Source organism: Petromyzon marinus, chromosome 10, assembly GCF_048934315.1.
Source record: "Petromyzon marinus isolate PM22_M1 ecotype Great Lakes invasive population chromosome 10, UKy_Petmar_22M1.pri1.0, whole genome shotgun sequence".
NCBI classification, from domain to species: Eukaryota; Metazoa; Chordata; class Hyperoartia; order Petromyzontiformes; family Petromyzontidae; genus Petromyzon; species Petromyzon marinus.
The window spans coordinates 18,557,390-18,578,970 of NC_133676.1; the positions used below are offsets into that span (position 1 = coordinate 18,557,390).

The window sequence follows — 21,581 nt, forward strand, 5'->3', positions numbered from 1 at the left end:
CAAGGGATGCCCTTTTATGCCCAGGTCGGGGTCACCCCTCCCCTCATGACCCCCCCCCCGCCTATAACCTTCTGGAAGGTCTTATCTTAAGGGGTCTTAGGAAGTGGTGGGGGGGGGGGTCCCCCTCCCCCTCAGCCCCCACCCCTGGGGGTTCTGGGGTGTCAACCTCCGGTCACGGGGGAGGAGGGGGGGAAGGCTCTTATCTTAAGGGGTCTTAGGAAGTGGTGGGGGGGGGGTCTCCCTCCCCCTCAGCCCCCACCCCTGTCGGCCCGTGAGTGTGGTGGCAGGTCAGCTGCCCACAGCGCCTTATTACGGCGCAATACATTAAAATATCCCATGAAAGCATATCTTGCCTGACTCCTGTTCTGATGTGTTTTACAATATGTTTATGCAACCTCTGCATAGCGGATTCTCACCTGTGTATTCCCCTCCTGTGTTGTATGAATACTGTTACCAAAATGTCTCCATTCGTTGTCCCCATTGGCGCGTTGATTTGTTCATATTCCTTTGCACGAGCTATAATTTGCGATTTACCATTGATCAGTCTTGCAGATGTTATGTTCTTATTTTGTAATGACATATTCAATCACTTGTGCTGTAAACATATTTTGCAATTCTTTTATGAATGGCCTTCTGTGTATTCTGTCACGAAAGCAACTCATTTTGCACTCTATAATGCACAAAGACAGGTGTTATTAGACTTTTGATAAACTAACCACATGTATAAATATGCACTTAAAACGCGTATCATAGGATATAACGATTTGTGGAACAATATCACATTTAATATACCTAACTTACAGCTTCAGAATAATTGGAGCGGCTGAGTGTTAGTGCTAATCTTGGCTGAGCTGGGGTCTCTCAGTTGCTAAAATGCACTGGCCCAGTGGGGGTTGGGTTAAGGGGAGATTGTGATGACACTGAAATAGCCAAGACAGAGAGAGGAGAGCCGAAAGAGCGAGAGAACCAAGAGATGCCGAGATAAGGGAGCGCTGAAACGGACAGGAGCTCTGGGATACACATATATGATGGGAGAAGCAATACTCGGAAATAGAATATATAGCCAAGGAGACAAAACAGAAAGAGGGAGAGTTGGGCGAGTCTGAGAGCCAACATAGTATACACAAGAGCAGACAGTGAAAAGTGAGAGCTGCAATGCATCCCAGATAGTCACCATGGGAAGCCCCTCTGCCTCCATCTTCGTTGTCGCTTCACTGCTGCTGCTGTCGCCATCCACTGCCCTTTCCGAGGACCAGAGGATGGAGGCTTCGACTGCCCCCCCAAGCGGCGGTGCCAGGTGGCCACTTGGCATTGATTTATCGCTGTTACTATCGTCGTTGAATTAGGAAGGCGCTTACAGTGGATGTCTAACATTACTCTTTTGAAATGATCGTTTGAATTAACACAACAGTATAAATGTGCAGTAAATACGTTTACTACACTCTACATTTGAAAATGCCATGCATGTCGTACTGCTATTTTCAGCGTTATGGATATTAAATAAGTAATGGTTTTATTTTTTATGTTAATTGTAGGGCTGTTCTAAAATGAGAAAAGGCAAAATTAGTCCATGCCCCTCTGTTACATCACGCTGTGCAAATATGTATGATGAACTTTTGTAAATATGATTGATAGTCTTGGTTCATGGGGTCATTATATAGCTGAAACCACAGTCAAAATTGTTAATCTTAATCAACATCATCCTAATTCCGCGGCTCTCTGGCAGCATAAAGATTAACATTCGGCTCATAACCTAGGTTTCCTATTTCGTCAGAAAAACGTTGTTTCTCTACATTTTGCAATTTCATTGTGGTATTTGATGTGTGAATTTGACCAATTGGGCATGTTTTAATACGTAATTTAGCAAAGGTGTTCTTTGCTTTGTGTTTGTGGTCTATCTTCATATTAAGTTATGCAAATTGTGGTAGCATTGCTTGAAAATGATCTCAAATCCAGGATCTGTCAAATGATTTAATGAGGCGCTTGAACACACAGAGTAACTCGATATTTGTGGTCTAGAGGTTTGATGAGGTACCCTTGCTGTTACCCACCTAGGTTACAGGAAAGATGGACACCTTCATCGACCTTATTAAACACTTCTTGACATTCGTGTAGTGAGTCCAACTGAGTCGCAAACGTTGTCTTGGGAGCAACACGTTTTATGAACTCTTAGCACAACATACTCCAGGCTATTAACACAACATACTCCAGACTATTAACACAACATACTCCAGACTATTAACACAACATACTCTCGGGTGGTGACCACCCAACTAACCACGCTACGGCGGAACTAGACACGGTTCCGCTATCCCGGTCCGGACCACAAGCTGGGTTCCGGACCGCGTGGCTGGAGGCTTCTTCAAGCTTGACGTGGATCTCCTGCCTCTCCAACAGTAAGAACCCCGAGCCCATCTCAGGGCACCCCCCTTATAGCGGGCCAGGCTGGGGCCGGCTCCGCCTCTCGCACCGCCCAACTTCTCGATCTCTCTCGCCCTTGCCCGAAGGCTCGAGAGAGTTCTTCTCAGACCATGTGACCACCCATTGGCCCCCTCCACCGGTGGCCCCCCTCCAGGATCATCCAGTCACATGTCCCCAGGTCAGCCAGAGTATCGTGCCCACAACGTAACCCTAGCTGGCTGACACTCTCTCGCTCTCGCAACGGGAGCCCGCACCGCACGCTGTGCGTGGTGCCACCGCGCTTGACTAGCGCTCACCCAAGCCCTCACTAGGAAAGGTACTACACCCTGTGTCCGGGGTGTACACACAACAGCATACATCCCGCCATGGCCTCACAAGCCCGGCACCACACAGTGACATTCCCAGTCACTACATTAGCATTAGTAGGCAGCACTCAGCACCGGCAGATATCCATATTGACAATATTTACACCCCCCCCGCATCTCAGAACCATTCTGAGTGCGGACCAGCCCTCACAATTGGCATTGATCCAAATCCAATCCAGCAGAGGGCATTTAGGTGAGGGGTGATGCGTGCCACTGTCGTTGACCTGGATTAATACATTCAAGAGGTCTAGTAGCGAGTTAGGGGTTAGATATAGGCAGGGACTAGATTTTGGGTGCTATCATAAGTGGTGCCACATCAGCACCACAGTACAATACTATGATATTAATTTAATTTCTCGCCTCAAGTTATTCTAGTGGAGTTTGGTAGTGATCTGCCACTTGATCAGGGTTGGCAATACTATCACGCCATGTGTCATCACATAAGGGGTGCTGCCAAAGGCTGTACCCATTAAGCCATACTCACCTTCTTGCTCCTATGGTCCTCTCGTCCTTGTTATTTAGCTTCATTTAACTATGTTAACACTGAAAAATAGATGCAATGCTGTATTAAATATTGACAAAGCTTTCGTGACCGCAGGAATTCATACTCTTTGGGTCTTTCGATAAAGTCACGTAGATAGAAAAATAAGAAAAATAAAAAAATCATGACGTTTCGATCGCAACACAAGCGATCTTCTTCAGCTGAAAAAATACAGCAGGCGGACTGTTGAGGCAGGAAGAAATGTAGCGAGAGAGCTACTGCAGCCATAGGTTATAATGGTTTGAGATGGGTACAACCCAAGGATAAGTGGGCGGGGCTAGAGATGGAATTTGCAAGTAAATGTAAGATCGCAGAGCTAGGGTATACCTCGGCCATTGTATTGCTAGAGATTAAGATCGCAGAGCTAGGTAAACCTCGGCCATTGTATTGCTAGAGATTAGCATGTCAATCTGTTAATGTAACCCCACGAATACGGTGCTGAAGAAGCCATTGTATTGCTCGAGATTAGAGATTAGCATGTCAATGTGAGATGGTTCCCGCAGCAGCGGCTGTGTTAATGAGAGACATTCAGCCTGTTAAACAACGAGCACCACCGCCGCATCGAGGAAAAGGGAGCAGCAGCTATGTTAGTGAGACATTTAGCCTGTTAATGTAAAGACATTTAAAAGGTAATGTAAATTTTGATTTAAAGCTTTCGTGATTGCAGGGATTCATATTCTTGGTTCTTTCGGTAAAGTCACGTAGACGGGAAACAATAAAATAAAAATATATAAAACAATAAATATTATGTTTTTGTTTCCCTTCTACGTGACTTTACCGAAAGAACCAAGAATATAAGGTAATGTAACTCAGAGAGTCGGAAATAACTGCTAAAAGGCAGGTAGGATGGAAGCATCACAGCCAGTTATGACTTTACCTGGTTAATGACGTCCTTCCAATGATTGTTCAGTTTGTACCCATCTTCTCGGTTGAAATTGTGTCTGTCTTTATATATCTGGATAGCTTTATAAACAAATCTTTGTTGATAGCCAGTGGGTTTGCATAGTACCTTCGTCTTGGAGAAATCAATTTCATGTGTGTCCACAGCTTTAAAACAATTATCAGCCACGACAGAAGTGTTGGTCCTGCCGTTTTTCAGATCCGCCTTATGTTCGCGAACACGGTCTGAAACATGTCGCTTAGTTTCCCCAATGTAACTACTGCCGCAGGCACAGCTTAGTTTGTAGACACCGGGGTATTGCATGCCAGGGATCACATCCTTCACAGATGGGATCAGATCACGAATTTTATGTACTGTGTTGAATCGGACCTAGATCTTGTGTTTGCTCATGATTTTGTATTGCAATTTAACATATCTGCGCGTTAACATTGTAAAACTAGAATTATCATGAAAGTTATTAAATTAATCGTTTTCAAAATTGCGTAAAATAACCAACATTTCTCAAATTTTTTTTACCACCTTTCAAGGAAACATAAGTTTATCATTGGCTGCAAATTTTAACATTGCCATTGCTTTATTGGCCGTCAATTTAGCGTAGGTTGTGCAAGTGTAATTGCAGCTGGGAAGAATTGCAATCCAGCAGCAGGCAAGTTTGTCATTTGCAGTGTCTACGAGCAGGCGTTGTGTGCAAGTAACTGTGGCACTACACACCCCCTTCGCATCTGTCCTTAACAAGGTTTACAAAAGCCAGAATAACATCCATCATTGAAATTGTTTAATCACAAATGAAAATGCTGTCTGCATTGGTACTCCAATGATACGAATCAGTCTTGGCCAGCCTATCTCCATCTAATTCTAGCACAGGAGCAACACCCCAAGACTCCCATGTCAAATCTACATGAGGCTCCGTGGGCTCAGCCCTCTTTGCTCCATCCACCCTGCCTCCTGTCCCTTCCCACCATGCATGCCCAGGAGCATGGGGGTTAATTGTTATCTTTTAAAAAGTTTGCTATTAACAAAAGTTAATGCAAGTGTGGGCTAGTTAAGCATATTCATACAAGTTAAACTAAAGGAAGTGATTCATATTCTTGGTTCTTTCGGTAAAGTCACGTTGAAGGGAAACAATAAAATATATTATTATTTTATATATTATTATTTTATTGTTTCCCTTCAACGTGACTTTACCGAAAGAACCAAGAATATGAAATATATATTATTAATGAAATAATATATATTTTATTGTTTCCCCTCAACGTGACTTTACCGAAAGAACCAAGAATATGAATCACTGCAGTCACGAAAGCTTTAAATCAAAATTTAAAGGAAGTGATGTAATGGAGAGGCATCCTGTTACCATGTTGACCCTGTGACATCACAACTGGTTCTGTAGTGGGCCCACATAGCAGCATGTGTGGGGGCCGACGTCCATCCCACCGCCCTCGCTGGGCAGGTGAGACACGACGTCCGCCCCTTCCGCTCCTTCCTCCACCGCATCGATCGGCTCTGCCGGGCCCCCGCCGGGCCCCCGCTGACCGGGTGATCTGCCCGCCCGCGCTAGCGCTCTCTCTGAGGGACATAACGAAACTGCTGGCTCACCGCCGCACGGAGTTAACCCACACTCACCCATGTACACCACAGCCAACGCTAACGCAGGGCCACGACCGCACTCGCACCTGCGGGCGATTATCTCCAAGCACACGCGCACACGCTGCGGCTCCGCGTTCACTCTCCCGTGCACACCACCACTCACACTAACGCGGCGCACAGCGGTACGACCACACCCACACCTGCAAGCGATTACCTCTTAACACGTGCGCACATGTTGCGGCTCTGTGTTCACTCTTCTCACAACGCGTTTCCCCACGCAGTCGCTCCGCACGTAAATCGCAGACACCACACCGATGTTCTGTGCTAGCTTTTATTCGCGGCGCAAATACATACTACCTCGGGGAATATTTCGTGAGAAGAGCCTAGCTTACCACGTACCTCGAAGCTGCACTCGCTGGTATCACACGGATGCTGCGAGCGGCTCGAGAAGGCAGAGAGTGGGTCTTGGCGGCCAAGACGTTGAAGAGGACGAAGGAGAAGAGACCGAAAATGGTCCCGGGTTACTCTTTTTATTCCCTTAACTTCAAAAGCTGGGGTGACGTCGTACCGCGCGGCCAATCGTGCGCTTACCTGTGATTGTCGCTCACTTGCACCTTTTCCTGCATGGCCTATTCCCCTAACTTCACAGGCCTGGGGTGGCGTTGTTATGCGCGGCCAATCGTGCACCTACCTGTGGTTACCGCCCCCTGTTACCGTGTCTTCCTTGGTGTGCCGTGTTTGTCCTTGTTGCTCATTGTCTGGAAGGGAGCCCGGCTGGCAAACACACACCCTGCGAGTGTGTATTCAGTACGGGGGTCGGGAGGGGGGAGGCAGACGTGCTGCGATTCTCCTGACGTCATGGTCTGCTCTTCTTGCTTAATATTCCACCCTCAGTCCCTCCCGATATCGTGAATAACTCATTTCAGCTCCAGTGAACTTTTTTTTTGCGCCCATACAATTTTAAGCCAACTCAGGGCTACCGCAATGTCATCTGTCCTGCGAGAGTCAGCCAATCTCCTGGCACCGGGAAACCGTGGGACTTTCCTCCTAGGGACCCGTCGGATGAAAACCTGTTGCACCAGGCGATCCCCCACCAGGACACTACACGTGTGCGCTGCGTGTGTGTGCTCAGGTGGGGGGCAGGGGGGAGTCATGGGGCTTGCAGAGTTGCTCCGTGGCCGTGGCACCACACATGCCCATGGTATTGGATGGCCTGGTATGGCTGCCATAATGCAGGCCTCTGGGGGCCAGGCCATTGAACAACCAAGCCAACTTGCTCCGAGTGGCCGTAAAGCCATGGCATAAGTAGGTTGGTGGAGGGTCTGCTAAATAATAAATATCCAGTCGGCCATTTGAAATAAGGTGAAGCAAGATTCAAAAGTGTACAAAAGAAACCTCACATAGCAAAATTCAAAACACAGAGCTTGTAATAATTGTTTCACTTCCTATTCATATTCTTAGCTCTTTCGGTAAAGTCACGTTGAAGGGAAACAATAAAATAATAAAGTATATATATAAAAAACAATAAAAATTCTCACGACGTTTCGACCATAATACAAACCGTCGTCATCAGGTGTGTCGGCTTGCATAAATGTATTTATTTTTAAACGGTGTATGTATTTATTTAAAAAAAAAAACGCCAGCGCCACGCGCAGCGATTTGGCAGTTTATTTATAAGGACTAGTCCATCTATGTTCTGAAAAGAGGAGGGGGGAGACGAAAAATTAATGTATGCTGTCTGAAAGCCACTGTAAGCGTGAACAATCAATTAAGACCTGAAATGGTTTATCAAATCTTTCCAATGATTGCTAAGCCAGAATCCATCTTCTCGGTTGAAATTGTCTCTGTGCTTGTATATGTGGATAGCCTCATGAACGAATCTCTCATGGTAGCCAGATGGCTTGCAAAGAACCTCTGTCTTGGAGAAGTCAATGTCATGTGAGCCTACTGAATTATAACAATGATCTGCCACGGCCGAGGTGTTGGTCCTACCGTGTTTAAGGTCTGCTTTGTGTTCACGAATGCGGTCCGAGACATGGCATTTGGTTTCTCCAATGTAACTACTACGACAGAGGCAACTTAGTTTGTAGACACCAGGGTACTGTATGTCCGGAATCACATCTTTTACAGACGGAACCAGATCACGGATTTTATGTAATGTGTTGAAACGGACCTGGATCTTGTGATAATTCTAGATTTTGGAGATCTTTTTTGTGATCCCCGCAATGTAGGGTAAAGTGATGGTTTTGAAAGGCTCCTCAAGAGGGTCCTTCTTCATGGTTTGAGTGATAGCTTTGCGGATTGTATAGTCGGAGTAACCATTAGCCTTAAGAGCTTGGTGTACGTGCTTGAGTTCACTGCCTATGTGTTCCTGGTCGGATATGCATTGGGCTCTATGATACAGAGTCTTGATGAGAGAATTCTTCTGTGATGGATGGTGGTGGGAATCCGGTTTCAGATAAGCATCCGTATGGGTAGCTTTCCTGTAGACAGAGTGGCTCATTGAACCATCAGGTCTCTTTTTAATTAGGACATCCAAAAAAGGTAGCTTGCCATCTTTTTCGACTTCCATGGTAAATCTGATGGCTGGGTGTATGGAATTGATGTGGTCGAAGAATTGGTCTGGAGCAGGCCGGCCATGTGGCCAGATGACAAAAGTGTCATCCACGTACCTTTTCCATAAGGTTGGGCGCAGAGTGGCAGTCTGGATGGCGTCAGTCTCAAATTTCTCCATGAAAATGTTAGCTATAACCGGAGATAGGGGGGAGCCCATTGTGGTGCCCTCAGTTTGTAGAAAGTTCCATTCCAAGTGAAGTACGTATTGGTTAAACAGTGTCTCACCAAGGGGGGTACCTCAGTGTTTAGTCCTTGATGATCCAAGTCTTCAATGATTGCGATGGTGTCAGGTACAGGAACCTTGGTGAATAAGGAAACTACATCAAAACTGACAAGCAGGTCGTCTGGGGACAGGGAAATACCCTTGATTGTCGATACCAGGTGAGTAGAATTTTGAACCGCAGAGGTGTTTTTTTCCAGTGAAAGGACGCAGGATTTCAGACAAAAAACGAGCCAGTTTGTAGGTGGGGGAGTTGATAGTAGAGACGATGGGACGAAGGGGTGTATCTACTTTATGTATTTTTGGTAAGCCGTATAATCTTGGTGGCCTGGCAGCAGAAGGTTTCAACGAAAACTGTTTAGATTGATCAATTAATGCGGTTGAATCAGAAATTATTTTGTTGGTTTGTGTGACGAGGCTGTTGGTGGGATCTCTTTTTATTAATGTACAACTACCATCGTCGAGTAATTGTTTAATTTTGTTGTATTCTATTTTATCCATGATGACAGTAGCATTGCCCTTGTCAGCTGAGAGGACTACAATATCATCCCTATTTTTTATTTATATAATTCAAAACGCTCATCTTTGCTGAGGTTGCTAGCTGGCATCTTAGCGTTTTTGAGGGTTGCAGCGATTTCAGATCTTGCTACGTCTGCAGCGATGTGACCCAGGCCCCTGAGAGCAACGTCTACTTGGGCAATTATATCATTAACTGGTATGTGTTTAGGTGTGACTGCAAAGTTTAGACCTTTAGCTAAAACAGATTTCAGACCATCGGAAATAGAACTGTTACTGCAATTAATTACGACTTTGTTAACGTCTAACTTTTTGGTGTGTGGGTCCGGTCTTTTGTTGAAGAGGAGGTTAAATTTGGAAATCAGGTTGTCCTTACATTTGGTCGACATAGTAGCAGCTGAAGAGGCAGTCATATTGTCTACATGTTCCCAATCCGATGTGGACATTGTTGCCGTCAATGATAAGTGTGATTTGTTTCACTTCCTTTGTGGTCCTGACTGCTTCCAGGAGGAGGCTACCATTCTACTTTGTTCCAGCCACCCTTCCTGGGCAAGAGGCATGGACAGGTGCACTCACATCTTGTCACAACATAATCCATGAGGTTGTCACACCTTTGTCTCTCTTGCAGACACGTGTTTTGAACTGCTAATTTGTATTTCATCAACTCAAATATACAATTTTAATATTATTAATGCCCACAACTCTACCACAATGCAATTATTGAACTACAACTCTAGTTGTTAATCAATTATCGATATTTAGATAATCATTTTCGAAATGGATTATCATTTCACAAAGGAATGAGATTCATAATTGAATCCAAATAAATTTTAGTGACTATTTGAATTGCTTGATACGTGCAGACTTTATAAATGGCCGCTGTGTTGGAGTGTGAAAGGTCAGTCGCAGCCATGATGGGCACCAATGGATGGCAGGCCTTGTACACAGCTAGGTTGTTTCAGTACACATTAAACTGATTTGCAAAACCAAAATAAATAAATAAAACCCTACTACATTACTACCCCGGTTTATGTCTCCCCATTTTACGTCGTTTCACAAATACGTCGTCACCTTATTAATCCACTACCCTGATTCGTGTTGCCTCAACCCATAATTACATTGCTGATAGCATCCTTCCATTCTCGTTTCCATCACCTCGGCCTTAAACTCCACCTACCTGTACAGGAACTACTTTGCGTCGTGCATAATGAAATATAGTGTAGACTACAATATATATTATTTACGTACAATATTTTGGTGATTTTTAGAATGGCATTGTACTCTGTATAATTTGTGTTAAAGTTTACTGCTGTGCACTAGTGTTGAGGAGCAGTATTTTTTGTAATTTAATGTAAGATTTGAACATTAACACAGCTTCACCGTACCCTCCGCTGTCTTTGTTTAGCTCCTGTGCCAACATCGCTTTGATTGATGTCGATAGATATTTGTCATTGCATCTTTCAGGAACGGATCCCCGACGTGAACTGGGTATTACTGTATTTGGTTGACATTTTGAGTGAGCCAGATAGAAGCCAGATAGAAGCTTGGTTCTCTGAAAGGCCTCTAGTATTTTCAGTTTTACATAGCAACTTTACAACACTAACATAAAATGTTTTAAATATGATTTCACCCATTCTCTGAACTATTTTGATTATTCTATGCAATGATATCAAAATGTAATACAGAATTTAAAATAACATTTTTAAATAACATTTATAATGCTTTAAGATTTTGATTTAAAGCTTTCGTGCCTGCAGGGATTCATTTTCTTGGTTCTTTCGGTAAAGTCACATAGAAGGGAAACAATAAAATAATAAAAATATAAAAAATAAAATTCTCACGACGTTTCGACTGCAACACAAGCAATCATCGTCAGGTGTGAAAACCACAACAAGAAAATTTGAAAAAAGTGGCGGTTATTTTTAACGTTAGCACCACGGAGAGCGATTTGGCAGTTATTCAGATGGACGAATCCATCTATGTTCGGAAAAGAGGAGGGGAGAGACGAAAAATAACGGATGCGGTCTGAAAGCCACCTTAAGCGTGATGAATCAATTAAGACCCAAAATGGTTTATCAAATCCTTCCAATGATTGCTAAGCCAGAATCCATCTTCTCGGTTGAAATTGTCTCTGTGTTTGTATATGTGGATAGCCTTATGAACGAATCTCTCATGGTAGCCAGATGGCTTGCAAAGAACCTCTGTCTTGGAGAAGTCAATGTCATGTGAACCTACTGAATTATAACAGTGATCTGCCACGGCAGAGGTGTTGGTCCTACCGTGTTTCAGGTCTGCTTTGTGTTCACGTGACTTTACCGAAAGAACCAAGAATATAATGCTTTAAGAGTTTCTATTTTTAACATTATAATTGTATTATATATGAAAGAAGATGCATACAAATCGCCCAATGTTTTAATTTCCCCAGGACAACTGAAGAAATTGAACATGTAGCTCCACATTCCTTACAGTATATGATTTGCCTGCCATGCAGCCTTAGGCCCAGTTATGCTTTCCATCACCTTGCATGGGTTAAATCTGTGAGCATATTGAACAGTAGAGGCATGGGTAAGTTACTTGAGTGACACGAGTTGTCAACGAGAACAGATTTACAGATCACGTGAAGCAAAATGAACACACTCACAGCTATGCATGTAATTTCAGAAAAGACTTCTGCGCAGAAACGGAGCCATGTTATACTATGCAGACAAAGTCATTGGAGCCGAGAGACTAAGCAATGTCTTAGGCAGAATAATTGAACGTTTGGAGTGCAAAGAGAAGAATGTGAGCGATATATATTTTTTTACAAGGGACAATTCAAAGAGTCGAGTGCTTAGAAGGCTTCCACGGTTTTCAATCATGGTGAATATGTGAGACGTGAAAGTAATTCGATGTTCAGGTCGAATAGCATCGGATTAGATGATATAGTTGAAAACAACATCGCTGTGACAAAGCGAGAGACTGACAAATAACACTTTCAACACAATAAGCAATAGCAACGGCAATGGCCATTATCGTGGAATGAGAAGAGTAAACCAAAAAAACAATTCCTTCAGAAACAACATTGTCAGTGGCAATAACATGGCATACACCGGCAATAAAATCAACGCCTATGTTGGACTTTCACACCGCGCGTAGCCAATCATGCTACTCGGAGCTGCGGGGAAGGATAACAAACTAAACACAAACAGCAGTTATAAAGAAATGATTCAAAACTAATTTCTTCTAATATCTTTCAGAGGCTGCTGCCCGTGGTAGCTCGCCTCGCGGTGGTAGTCAAGCATCAAATCCCAGGGTTTGCTCCCCCACAGACACGATGGTGCGTGATATAACAACAACACGTTCCATCACGAATCAGCTACCCCTTGGATTCCTGACAAAGAACTCTGGGAAGAAAGAGAATGGAATTCAGCCAAGGCAATATAATCGTACACGGCGCGATCAACCTGGGGCAAGATCCCCAGCAATCGGAGATGCTGGGGCAAAGGGCTTTGATGGCCAAACACAGGTGAGGATGTATTCAGCCTGTTCCCATATACTGTATATTTAATACAGATTTTTGATTAACCAAACATTGATTAACCAAAGCCGCGATATGTTAACTACCTTGCCTGGTATACAGGGAGTCGTGGATTCGATCCCGACCCTGACGCCCTCATATTCTTGGCTTCCCTTACACTTGCTGAGTGTCTAATTTCCTTATCACGATATTATATGAGCGTGCTTGGTGCCCTATGTTTAGATCTTGCCACCCATCATTACAATTGGGTTATACATTTTAACAGGTGAACTGTTCTTTGAGTCTTTCGGTAAAGCCACGTAGATAGAAAAATTAAAAAAATTATCACGACGAACAGGTGACCTGTTTCAGCCGAATCTACACAGGCTACTTAATATATAATGGGATAGTGTTTCATGTAGTCCAGTACTGAGTTCACATTAATTACTATGTCAGATTAATGACATGTGGAAAACCATACTCTACACAAAATGAACATAGAATCAGATCAGCGTTTGCAGTGGGTTCGTTATTGATATTTTGGGGCTGTGGTATTTTCTTTTGGAACTGTTGTGAGTCATGACGTGACTCCAATATCAGAGTTCTTATATAATTGGTGATACAATGCATATATAATAATTTTAATCTTAAAGCATCTTTCACCCGGAGGTGCTGTACAGAACTTAACAAAAACTATAATGGAAATGTTTTTCGTCCAGTAATTTGTGACAAATCTCGGACGACCAACTTGCTTCACAAGAGAACCCAGTTTACAGCTGCATTGATTTGAACCCTGGATATAAACCAGCCTGGTTGAAAGCCGCGACCACAAGCCACCACTGCAAATGTGGCGATGTTATGTCAATTGATATTTAAATGGAAAATAATATTTGAAGAGAATGTAATAACTAGCGTTCTATTTGTAAACGCACAACTACACATTCATGATGTTCACGCATACAGACCTCAACTCGACCTTTACAGGACTCCTCAAGCCCAGGAATCCTGGTACATTCGGTGCGCGTGCTTGGGGACACAGATCACAGTGTCGTTCTGGCGTGGCGCGTGGGCCCCATTAACTGGGACATGAGAAGATCACACGGAACTGACGGCATCATTGGGCCTACAGAGGAGATTAGAGCTCGAGATCCAGACGGTGAGCGAGAAGGAAGAACGGAAAATGAAGAGGGAGGTAGCACTGTCAAAGAAAGGGGAACTGGGAGGGGAACTGGAAGGCGAGGAAGGATGGGAGCTCCTGGGTCTGGAGGGTTCAGCATCTTGTACGCACGCCTGGGCGAGCAACAGATGCGTCGCTTGCGCGTGCCGCCTGACCACACACGTGCCACAGTACCAGGCCTGGAACCGTATGCCCCGTACGTGGCTTGTGTGGTAACACGGAGTGGCATTGGTAGAAGGTGGCAGCACATGCCGCGACGTGAGCAGTGCGTGGTATTCTCCACCGATGAGGCGGCACATGCCGCAGGCACGCAGCGCTTCATCAACGCTGTGGTGGCGTGTGTGGCCGGCGTCATTAGCGCACCACTCGCCGCACTGCTATGCTGCAGTGCGGTCAAGCGCCGATGTCGGAGGATGTATGGCCAGCGCTTCCAAGGTACGGGAAGATGCGGGAGGGGGAAGGGGGCGGGTGGGGAAGGAAGTCGCAACGTCATGCTTGAGGGTGTACCGGTGTGATCAATGAGTGGATCTTTATTTGGTTTAAGTTATCTCGCATTGTGAAATATTGAGTTTTGAGCTTACTTTCCACCCAAAAATCTGGAGAGCACAGATTCGATATTCATTTACTCATTGTGATAACATATTACATATTTAAGAATGCACATCTAGTGGTGCACATCTTTAATGACAACTGCCATTTTACCCTGGTCTCAGACTCTAACTACGGTTGATTAAACCTTCTAAAATAACGTAAAAAAACAACAAAAAATAAAAAATTTCACGATGTTTCGGCCACCACACAAGTGGCCTTCATCAGGTGAAGGGACCAGACTGTCTACAGGACAGCGCTGGAGTGAACACAGCCAAGCTCAGACCGCGACCTTTAAGCTGTGCGAGAGGAAGCAGAGCGCCTTGAAAAAGGAATTAGCATAAAAATTAGCATTTAATTGGCGGACTTAGCATGATGACAAAGGAATTAGCATGATGACAAAGGAATTAGCATGATGAACGATGTTCAGGGGGGGAGCTCCCCCCCTGAACATCGTTCATCATGCTAAGTCCGCCAATTAAATGCTAATTTTTATGCTAATTCCTTTGTCAAGGCGCTCTGCTTCCTCTCACGCAGCTTAAAGGTCGCGGTCTGAGCTTGGCTGTGTTCACTCCAGCGCTGTCCTCTAGACAGTCTGGTCTCTTCACCTGATGAAGGCCACTTGTGTTGTGGCCGAAACGTCGTGAATTTTTTTTATTTTTTTTATTTTTTACGTGACTTTACCGAATAGAACCAAAGAGTATGGATCCTTGCAGTCACGAAAGCTTTAAATCTAGAACTTCTAAAATAGGTTAAGCTATACAAGCCTCACCTGTGTTCGCTGAGGCATAGTATCACGTGGTCTATAATTTAATACAATCTGTAGGATCTAACCAAGATTCTCCAAAATATTATTCCACTAACATTTAAAGCATAAGTAATGACTGTATAATACAAATACAGTCTGTATTTGTCACTGTTTGGTGCCAGGCTTGCGAAGTCACGCCGGTAACGTGATTACGGGCAGTCTGGGTTATGGACTGCAGTACCAACTCTAGCGGTGTTTGGGTGAGTGCTGGTAAGCGCGGAGGCACCGCGAGCAGTGTGCGGTGCCGGCTCCCAGTGAGGGAGCGAGAGGGAGCGTCAGCCAGCCAGGGTTACTCTGGGGCAGGATACCTTGGCTGACCTGTTGTCACGTGACTGGACGATATTGGAGGGGGGCCACCGGTGGACGGGGGCCGAGGGGCAGTCACGTGGTTCCGAGGGGCTCTCGGGAACATTCGAGAAGGAGCTCGAGAAGCCTGGAAGGTGGTGTTGTAGCGTGGTTAGATGGGCATTCGAGACCCGAGTGTAGGTTGTGTTATGTTGCGTACTGTTATGTGAATAAATAGTGTTGCTCCCGAGATAACTTCTGCGACTTAATTGGACTCACTACACATGTAAACACATACATACGTGGCCACAAACTCCAGATGTCTGCATTATGCCTGTACGTGTGTGAGCAGAGGAAGAGTATCTGCATGAGATGTACGTTAAATTCGAATCAATGGCTGTGCGTCCTGAACTCCCTCTCACAGGCGAAGAGGGGATGCCCCCAAAACAGCACCTCCACCCCAGACCCGCAGACTCAGAGGGGCCCCTGAAGGCTGAGAGTGCCCGTGATTAATTCTATTGTTAGCACAACCATATAATGGGCCGGTGGTATACTTCCACGAGTCACTATTAAAGATTAGGGACTTGAAACTATTGTTTTGGAGTGGAAGTAGATGAAAGGTATGAGGGGGTAATGGGGGCATCTCTATGTATTTGTTGGAATGGAGGATGGATGGACGGATATGCAGATCGGTCTGCATGGTTCAAAACCATTGTTATCTCTTTCTTTAAAGAGGCAATAAAAAATCTACATTAAACAGCTTAATGTGTCTTCTGTCAGTCTATCTCAGTCGCAGAATTTACTTGAGTGATTTTAATTGTGCAGAAACTAGTGAGGTCTGATTCATATTGTTTGGGTATTTCGGTAAAGTCACGTACAGTGAGGGAAAAAAGTATTTGAACCCCTGCTGATTTTGTACGTTTGCCCACTGACAAAGAAATGATCAGTCTATAATTTTAATGGTAGGTTTATTTGAACAGCGAGAGACAGAATAACAACAAAATCCCGAAAAACGCATATCAAAAATGTTATAAATTGATTTACATTTTAATGAGAGAAATATATATTTGACCCCTCTGCAAAACATGACTTAGTACTTGGTGGCAAAACCCTTGTTGGCAATCACAGAGGTCAGACGTTTCTTGTAGTTGGCCACCAGGTTTGCACACATCTCAGGAGGGATTTTGTCTCACTCTTCCTTGCAGATCTTCTCCAAGTCATTAAGATTTCGAGGCTGCCGTTTGGCAACTCGAACCTTCAGCTCCCTCCACAGATTTTCTATGGGATTAAGGTCTGAAGGCTGGCTAGGCCACTCCAGGACCTTATTGTGCTTCTTCTTGAGCCACTCCTTTGTTGCCTTGGCCGTGTGTTTTGGGTCATTGTCATGCTGGAATACCCATCCACGACCCATTTTCAATGCTCTGGCTGAGGGAAGGTTCTCACCCAAGATTTGACGGTACATGGCCCCGTCCTGTCCCCTTAGCAGAAAAACACCCCCAAAGCATAATGTTTCCACCTCCATGTTTGACGGTGGGGATGGTGTTCTTGGGGTCATAGGCAGCATTCCTCCTCCTCCAAACACGGCTAGTTGAGTTGATGCCAAAGACCTCCATTTTGGTCTCATCTGACCACAACACTTTCACCCAGTTATCCTTTGAATCATTCAGATGTTCATTGGCAAACTTCAGACGGGCATGTATTTGTGCTTTCTTGAGCAGGGGGACCTTGTGGGCACTGCAGGATTTCAGTCCTTCACAGCGTAGTGTGTTACCAATTGTTTTCTTGGTGACTATGGTCCCAGCTGTCTTGAGATCATTGACAAGATCCTCCCGTGTAGTTCTGGGCTGATTCATCACCGTTCTCATGATCATTGCAACTCCACGAGGTGAGATCTTGCATGGAGCCCCAGGCCGAGGGAGATTGACAGTTCTTTTGTGCTTCTTCCATTTGTGAATAATCGCACCAACTGTTGTCACCTTCTCACCAAGCTGCTTGGAAATGGTCTTGTAGCCCACTCCAGCCTTGTGTATGTCTACAATCTTGTCCCTGACATCCTTGGAGAGCTCTTTGGTAATGGCCATGGTGGAGAGTTTGGAATCTGATTGATTGATTGCTTCTGTGGACAGGTGCCTTTTATACAGGTAACGAGCTGAGATTAGGAGCACTCCCTTTAAGAGTGTGCTCCTAATCTCAGCTCGTTACCTGTATAAAAGACACCTGGGAGCCAGAAATCTTTCTGATTGAGAGGGGGTCAAATACTTATTTCCCTCATTAAAATGCAAATCAATTTATAACATTTTTGACATGCATTTTTCCTGATTTTGTTGTCGTTATTCTGTCTCTCACTGTTCAAATAAACCTACCATTAAAATTATAAACTGATCATTTCTTTGTCAGTGGGCAAACGTACAAAATCAGCAGGGGATCAAATACTTTTTTCCCTCACTGTAGATAGGTTCAAAGATATAATAATAACAAAAAACTACGATGTTCCAATTGCAACACAAGCGGTCGTCATCAGAAAAAGGGGGGTTAGCTTCTAAAGACAACTGCTTATAAAGGTTTGAAATGGGCGTAGCCCAAATGTCAGCAGCCATTTTTTTCTACCTACGTGACTTTACCGAAAGAACCAAAGAGTATAAACTAACCTGTGCCTGCGGCAGTAGTTACATTGGGGAAACTAAGTGACATGTTTCGGACCGTGTTCGTGAACATAAGGGAGATCTGATAATTATTTTAATGCAGTGGGCTCACACGAAATTGATTTCTGTAAGACGAAGGTACTTTGCAAACCCACTGGCTATCAACAAAGAGTCGTTCAATTAACATGCTAATCTTTCACATTAACATAGCCACCTTGGTGCGCTCGCCGTGGAGGATGCTTGGCGATCTTACATTAACATGCTAATTTTTACCTGGCAGCCCTTTGATTGGTGGAAATCCCACCACCGCCGCAGTCGCTGACCACCACTTACATTAACATTGGCTGCTGATATTTGGGCTACGCCCTTTTCAAACCTTTATAAACAGTTGTCTTCAGTAGCTATCCCCCCTATTCCTGATGACGACCGCTTGTGTTGCAATCGGAACGTCGTAGTTTTTTGTTATTTTTATTTTTTCTTTGAACCAATCTACGTGACTTTACCGAAAGACCCAAACAATATGAATTCCTGCAGTCACGAAAGCTTTAAGTCAAGATTTAGGTCTGATTTATGCCTGTGGGATTTGGCCGATGTATGATCAATATGATGATGACCTATGTCTCGCCGAGAAAATAGTTTGTCTGCTTTCCAACATATTCTTTGGGTCTTTCGGTAAAGTCACATAGATAGAAAAAATAATAAAAATAATATCACGACGTTTCGATCGCAACACAAGCAATCATCTTCAGGTGAAAAAGAGGGGGAAATCTGCCGAGGCAGGCTGTTTATAAAGGTTTAGAGATGGTTGGGGCAGCCAATCTTAACGTAGGAGAGGTTTTTGTAACCTGCAGTAGGTCTACACCAAAGAGCTGTTAACAAATGGTTTAGAGATGGGCGGGGCAGCTAATGCCAAAATGGGGGAGGTACTACGGAGCTGTGGGGGGTGGCCATTATATAATGAGAGACTATCTTTACTACCCGGCTTCGCCTGGGAATTGGATTCACCACGCCCGTCCCCCTTTGTCCCCCCAGTGGCGATGTTCACACACCACACCAGTTACTCGTTTGAGGCTGAGTCGACTTAGTGGAGGCCCAGGACCGGTTCAAATAATCGTCACCGGTGGTGGCCGTGAGCAGGAATCAAACTCGGGTCGCCGGATTTGTAGCGCAGCGCGCTAACCACTACACGACCGCTCCCCCCACACACAGGCGCGCGCGTCCATAGGTACACATACACGCGCTTGCTGCAGACACAACTTTCAGGGTGCGTATGGCAGTAAACGACTGAAATAATAAACCAATGCTGCGCGAAAAACGACTTAGAACTGCAACATATTTGTATTTCACTTTACCCGCGGAGGGTTGGGGGAGGTGACATCAGCGGGTACGCTCCCTTACACTTCCAAATACGGGTTACATAACAGATATGACGTCACAGCTCACTTGCCGTGCAAAATATATGCATTATTGTGCCGCCCCCCTCAAAAAGTATATATATATTTTTTATAATTTTTGCATGGTGTGCAGTCTGGAAAGTACCCACATGGCAAATTTCAAGTTTGTTACATGTCGGGAAGTACGCTAAACATTTTGAACAGACACATTCACAAATTTCCCTTTTATATATATGTAGAGTAGTAGTTAGTGATGTCATGTCACGCTCGCCCACCGGTACGATGACGTCAAGTATGGTGACGTCATGGACAGGGGGCGGGACGGTGACATCATGTCCCCCTGGGATATTTAGGTTGGGACCCGTGACGTGATCGAGGTCGTTGCGGGGAGCCAGGAACGTGTGATGTTGGGAGTTGGGACCCAGGGTAGGGGGAAATTAACACCAGGCTCAGGGAGCCTGGGGGTGTGCTAGGGAATCCCCAGTACCCTTCCCCTGGGAGTGAGACCAGGGTAGGGGGAAATTAACACCAGGCTAGAGTAGCCTGGGGGTTTGCTAGGGACTTCCCCAGTACCCCTCCCCGGGGGTGTGGAGTGTAGGCAGTGAGCGTGCAGTATACGGAGTCGTGTGTGAAGAAAAGTCCTTAATAAAACAACTGGCGCAAGCCCCTACATGAAGATCTGCCTCCGAGTCGTCATTTACGCCTCAACATATATATAGATTAGCATGTCAATGTAAGAAATTTGAAGCTCCGTGAGAGCTCGGACAGCGCAGTGGCCACATGGGGTTAGGGTTAGGGATTAGGTTTAGGGATGGGGTTTGGATTGGGGGTAAGGGTTAGGGGTTATGGATTCAGGTTAGGGGTAGGGGTTAGGGATTAGGGGTTAGGGGTAGGGGTTGGGGTTGGGGTTAGGGGTAAGTATTAGGGGTTAGGGATTAGGGGCAGGGTTAGGGGTTGGGGTTAGGGGTTAGGGATCAGGCTTAGGGGATGAGGTTGGGGTTGGCGTTAGGGTTTGGGGTTAGAGGTTAGGGGTTGGGGTTTAGGGTTGGAGTGTGGGGTTAGGGTTGGGTTAGGGGTTACGGGTAGGGGTTGGGGTTAGGGTTTACGGTTAGGGGTTGAGGTTAGCATTAGGGGTTATGGGTTAGGGATTAGGGTTTGGGGTTGGCGTTAGGGTTAGGGGTTAGGGTTAGAAGGGTTAGGGTTAAAAGGGTGAGGGTTAAGGGTTAGGATTCGGGTTTAGGGTTACGTTTAGGGTTAGGGTTTAGGGTTAGGGGTTAGGGTTAGGGTTTAGGGTTAGGGGTTAGGGTTAGGGTTTTAGGGTTAGGGTTTAGGGTTAGGGTTTAGGGTTAGGGTTAGGGGTTAGGGGTTAGGGTTAGGGGTTAGGGTTAGTGTTTAGGGTTAGGGGTTTTAGGGTTAGGGTTTTAGGGTTAGGGTTAAGGTTTTAGGGTTTGGGTTTTAGGGTTTTAGGGTTAGGGTTTTAGGGTTAGGGGTTAGGCTTTTAGGGTTAGGGTTAAGGGTAGGGTTAGGGGTTAGGGGTTAGGATTAGCGGTTAGGGGTTATAGTAAGGGGTGAGGGTTGAGGGATAACGGTTAGGGGTTAGGTTTAGGGGTTGTGGGTTAGGGGTTAGGGGTTTAGGGTTAGGGGGTTAGGGTTTAAGGTTTGGGGGTTAGGGTTTAAGGTTAGGGTTAGGGGTTAGAGGTTAGGGTTAGGGATTAGAGGTTAGGATTAGGGTTCGTTTTTAAGGTTAGGGTTAGTGGTTAGGGGTTAGGGGTTAGTGGTTAGGGTTAGGGGTTAGGGTTTAGGGTTTAGGGTTGGGGTTAGGGTTTAGGGTTCGGGTTAGGGTTATGGGTTAGGGGGGTTAGGGTTATGGTTACGGTTCGGGGTTAGGGGATAGGGTTTGGGGTTAGGGGTTAGGTGTTAGGGGTTATGGGTTAGGGTTTAGAGTTATGGTTATTAGGGTTAGGGTTATTAGGGTTAGGGTTATTAGATTTAGGGTTATTAGGGTTAGGGTTGTTAGGGTTAGG

The 21,581-nt window shown here is 45.1% G+C and overlaps 1 protein-coding gene across 2 annotated transcripts; it reads left to right on the forward strand.

Annotated features, from left to right (window-relative positions):
- The first annotated feature begins 588 nt into the window (after nt 1-588).
- On the forward strand, nt 589-20,233 carry LOC142924242 (uncharacterized). 2 transcript variants are annotated; one of them, XM_076066228.1, is made up of 4 exons: nt 589-1,297; nt 9,675-9,733; nt 12,476-12,672; nt 13,648-20,233. In XM_076066228.1, the coding sequence occupies exons 1-4, from the start codon at nt 1,176-1,178 to the stop codon at nt 14,353-14,355; spliced, it is 1,086 nt and encodes a 361-aa protein (XP_075922343.1). In that variant the 5' UTR covers nt 589-1,175; the 3' UTR covers nt 14,356-20,233. The 2 variants fall into 2 exon arrangements, with proteins under 2 accessions (XP_075922343.1, XP_075922342.1); XM_076066227.1 differs by having other exon boundaries at nt 593-1,297; nt 13,627-20,233.
- Nucleotides 20,234-21,581: the final 1,348 nt, after the last annotated feature.

What these genes read in the sequence shown, in the direction of transcription:
- LOC142924242 (XM_076066227.1), top strand. Translation starts at nt 1,176, where the DNA reads ATGGGAAGCCCCTCTGCCTCCATCTTCGTTGTCGCTTCACTGCTGCTG. An exon ending in CCCCCAAGCGGCGGTGCCAG is followed by an intron (nt 1,298 to 9,674) that starts GTGGCCACTTGG and finishes GACTGCTTCCAG; the next exon opens with GAGGAGGCTACCATTCTACT. An exon ending in TGGGCAAGAGGCATGGACAG is followed by an intron (nt 9,734 to 12,475) that starts GTGCACTCACAT and finishes GCTCCCCCACAG; the next exon opens with ACACGATGGTGCGTGATATA.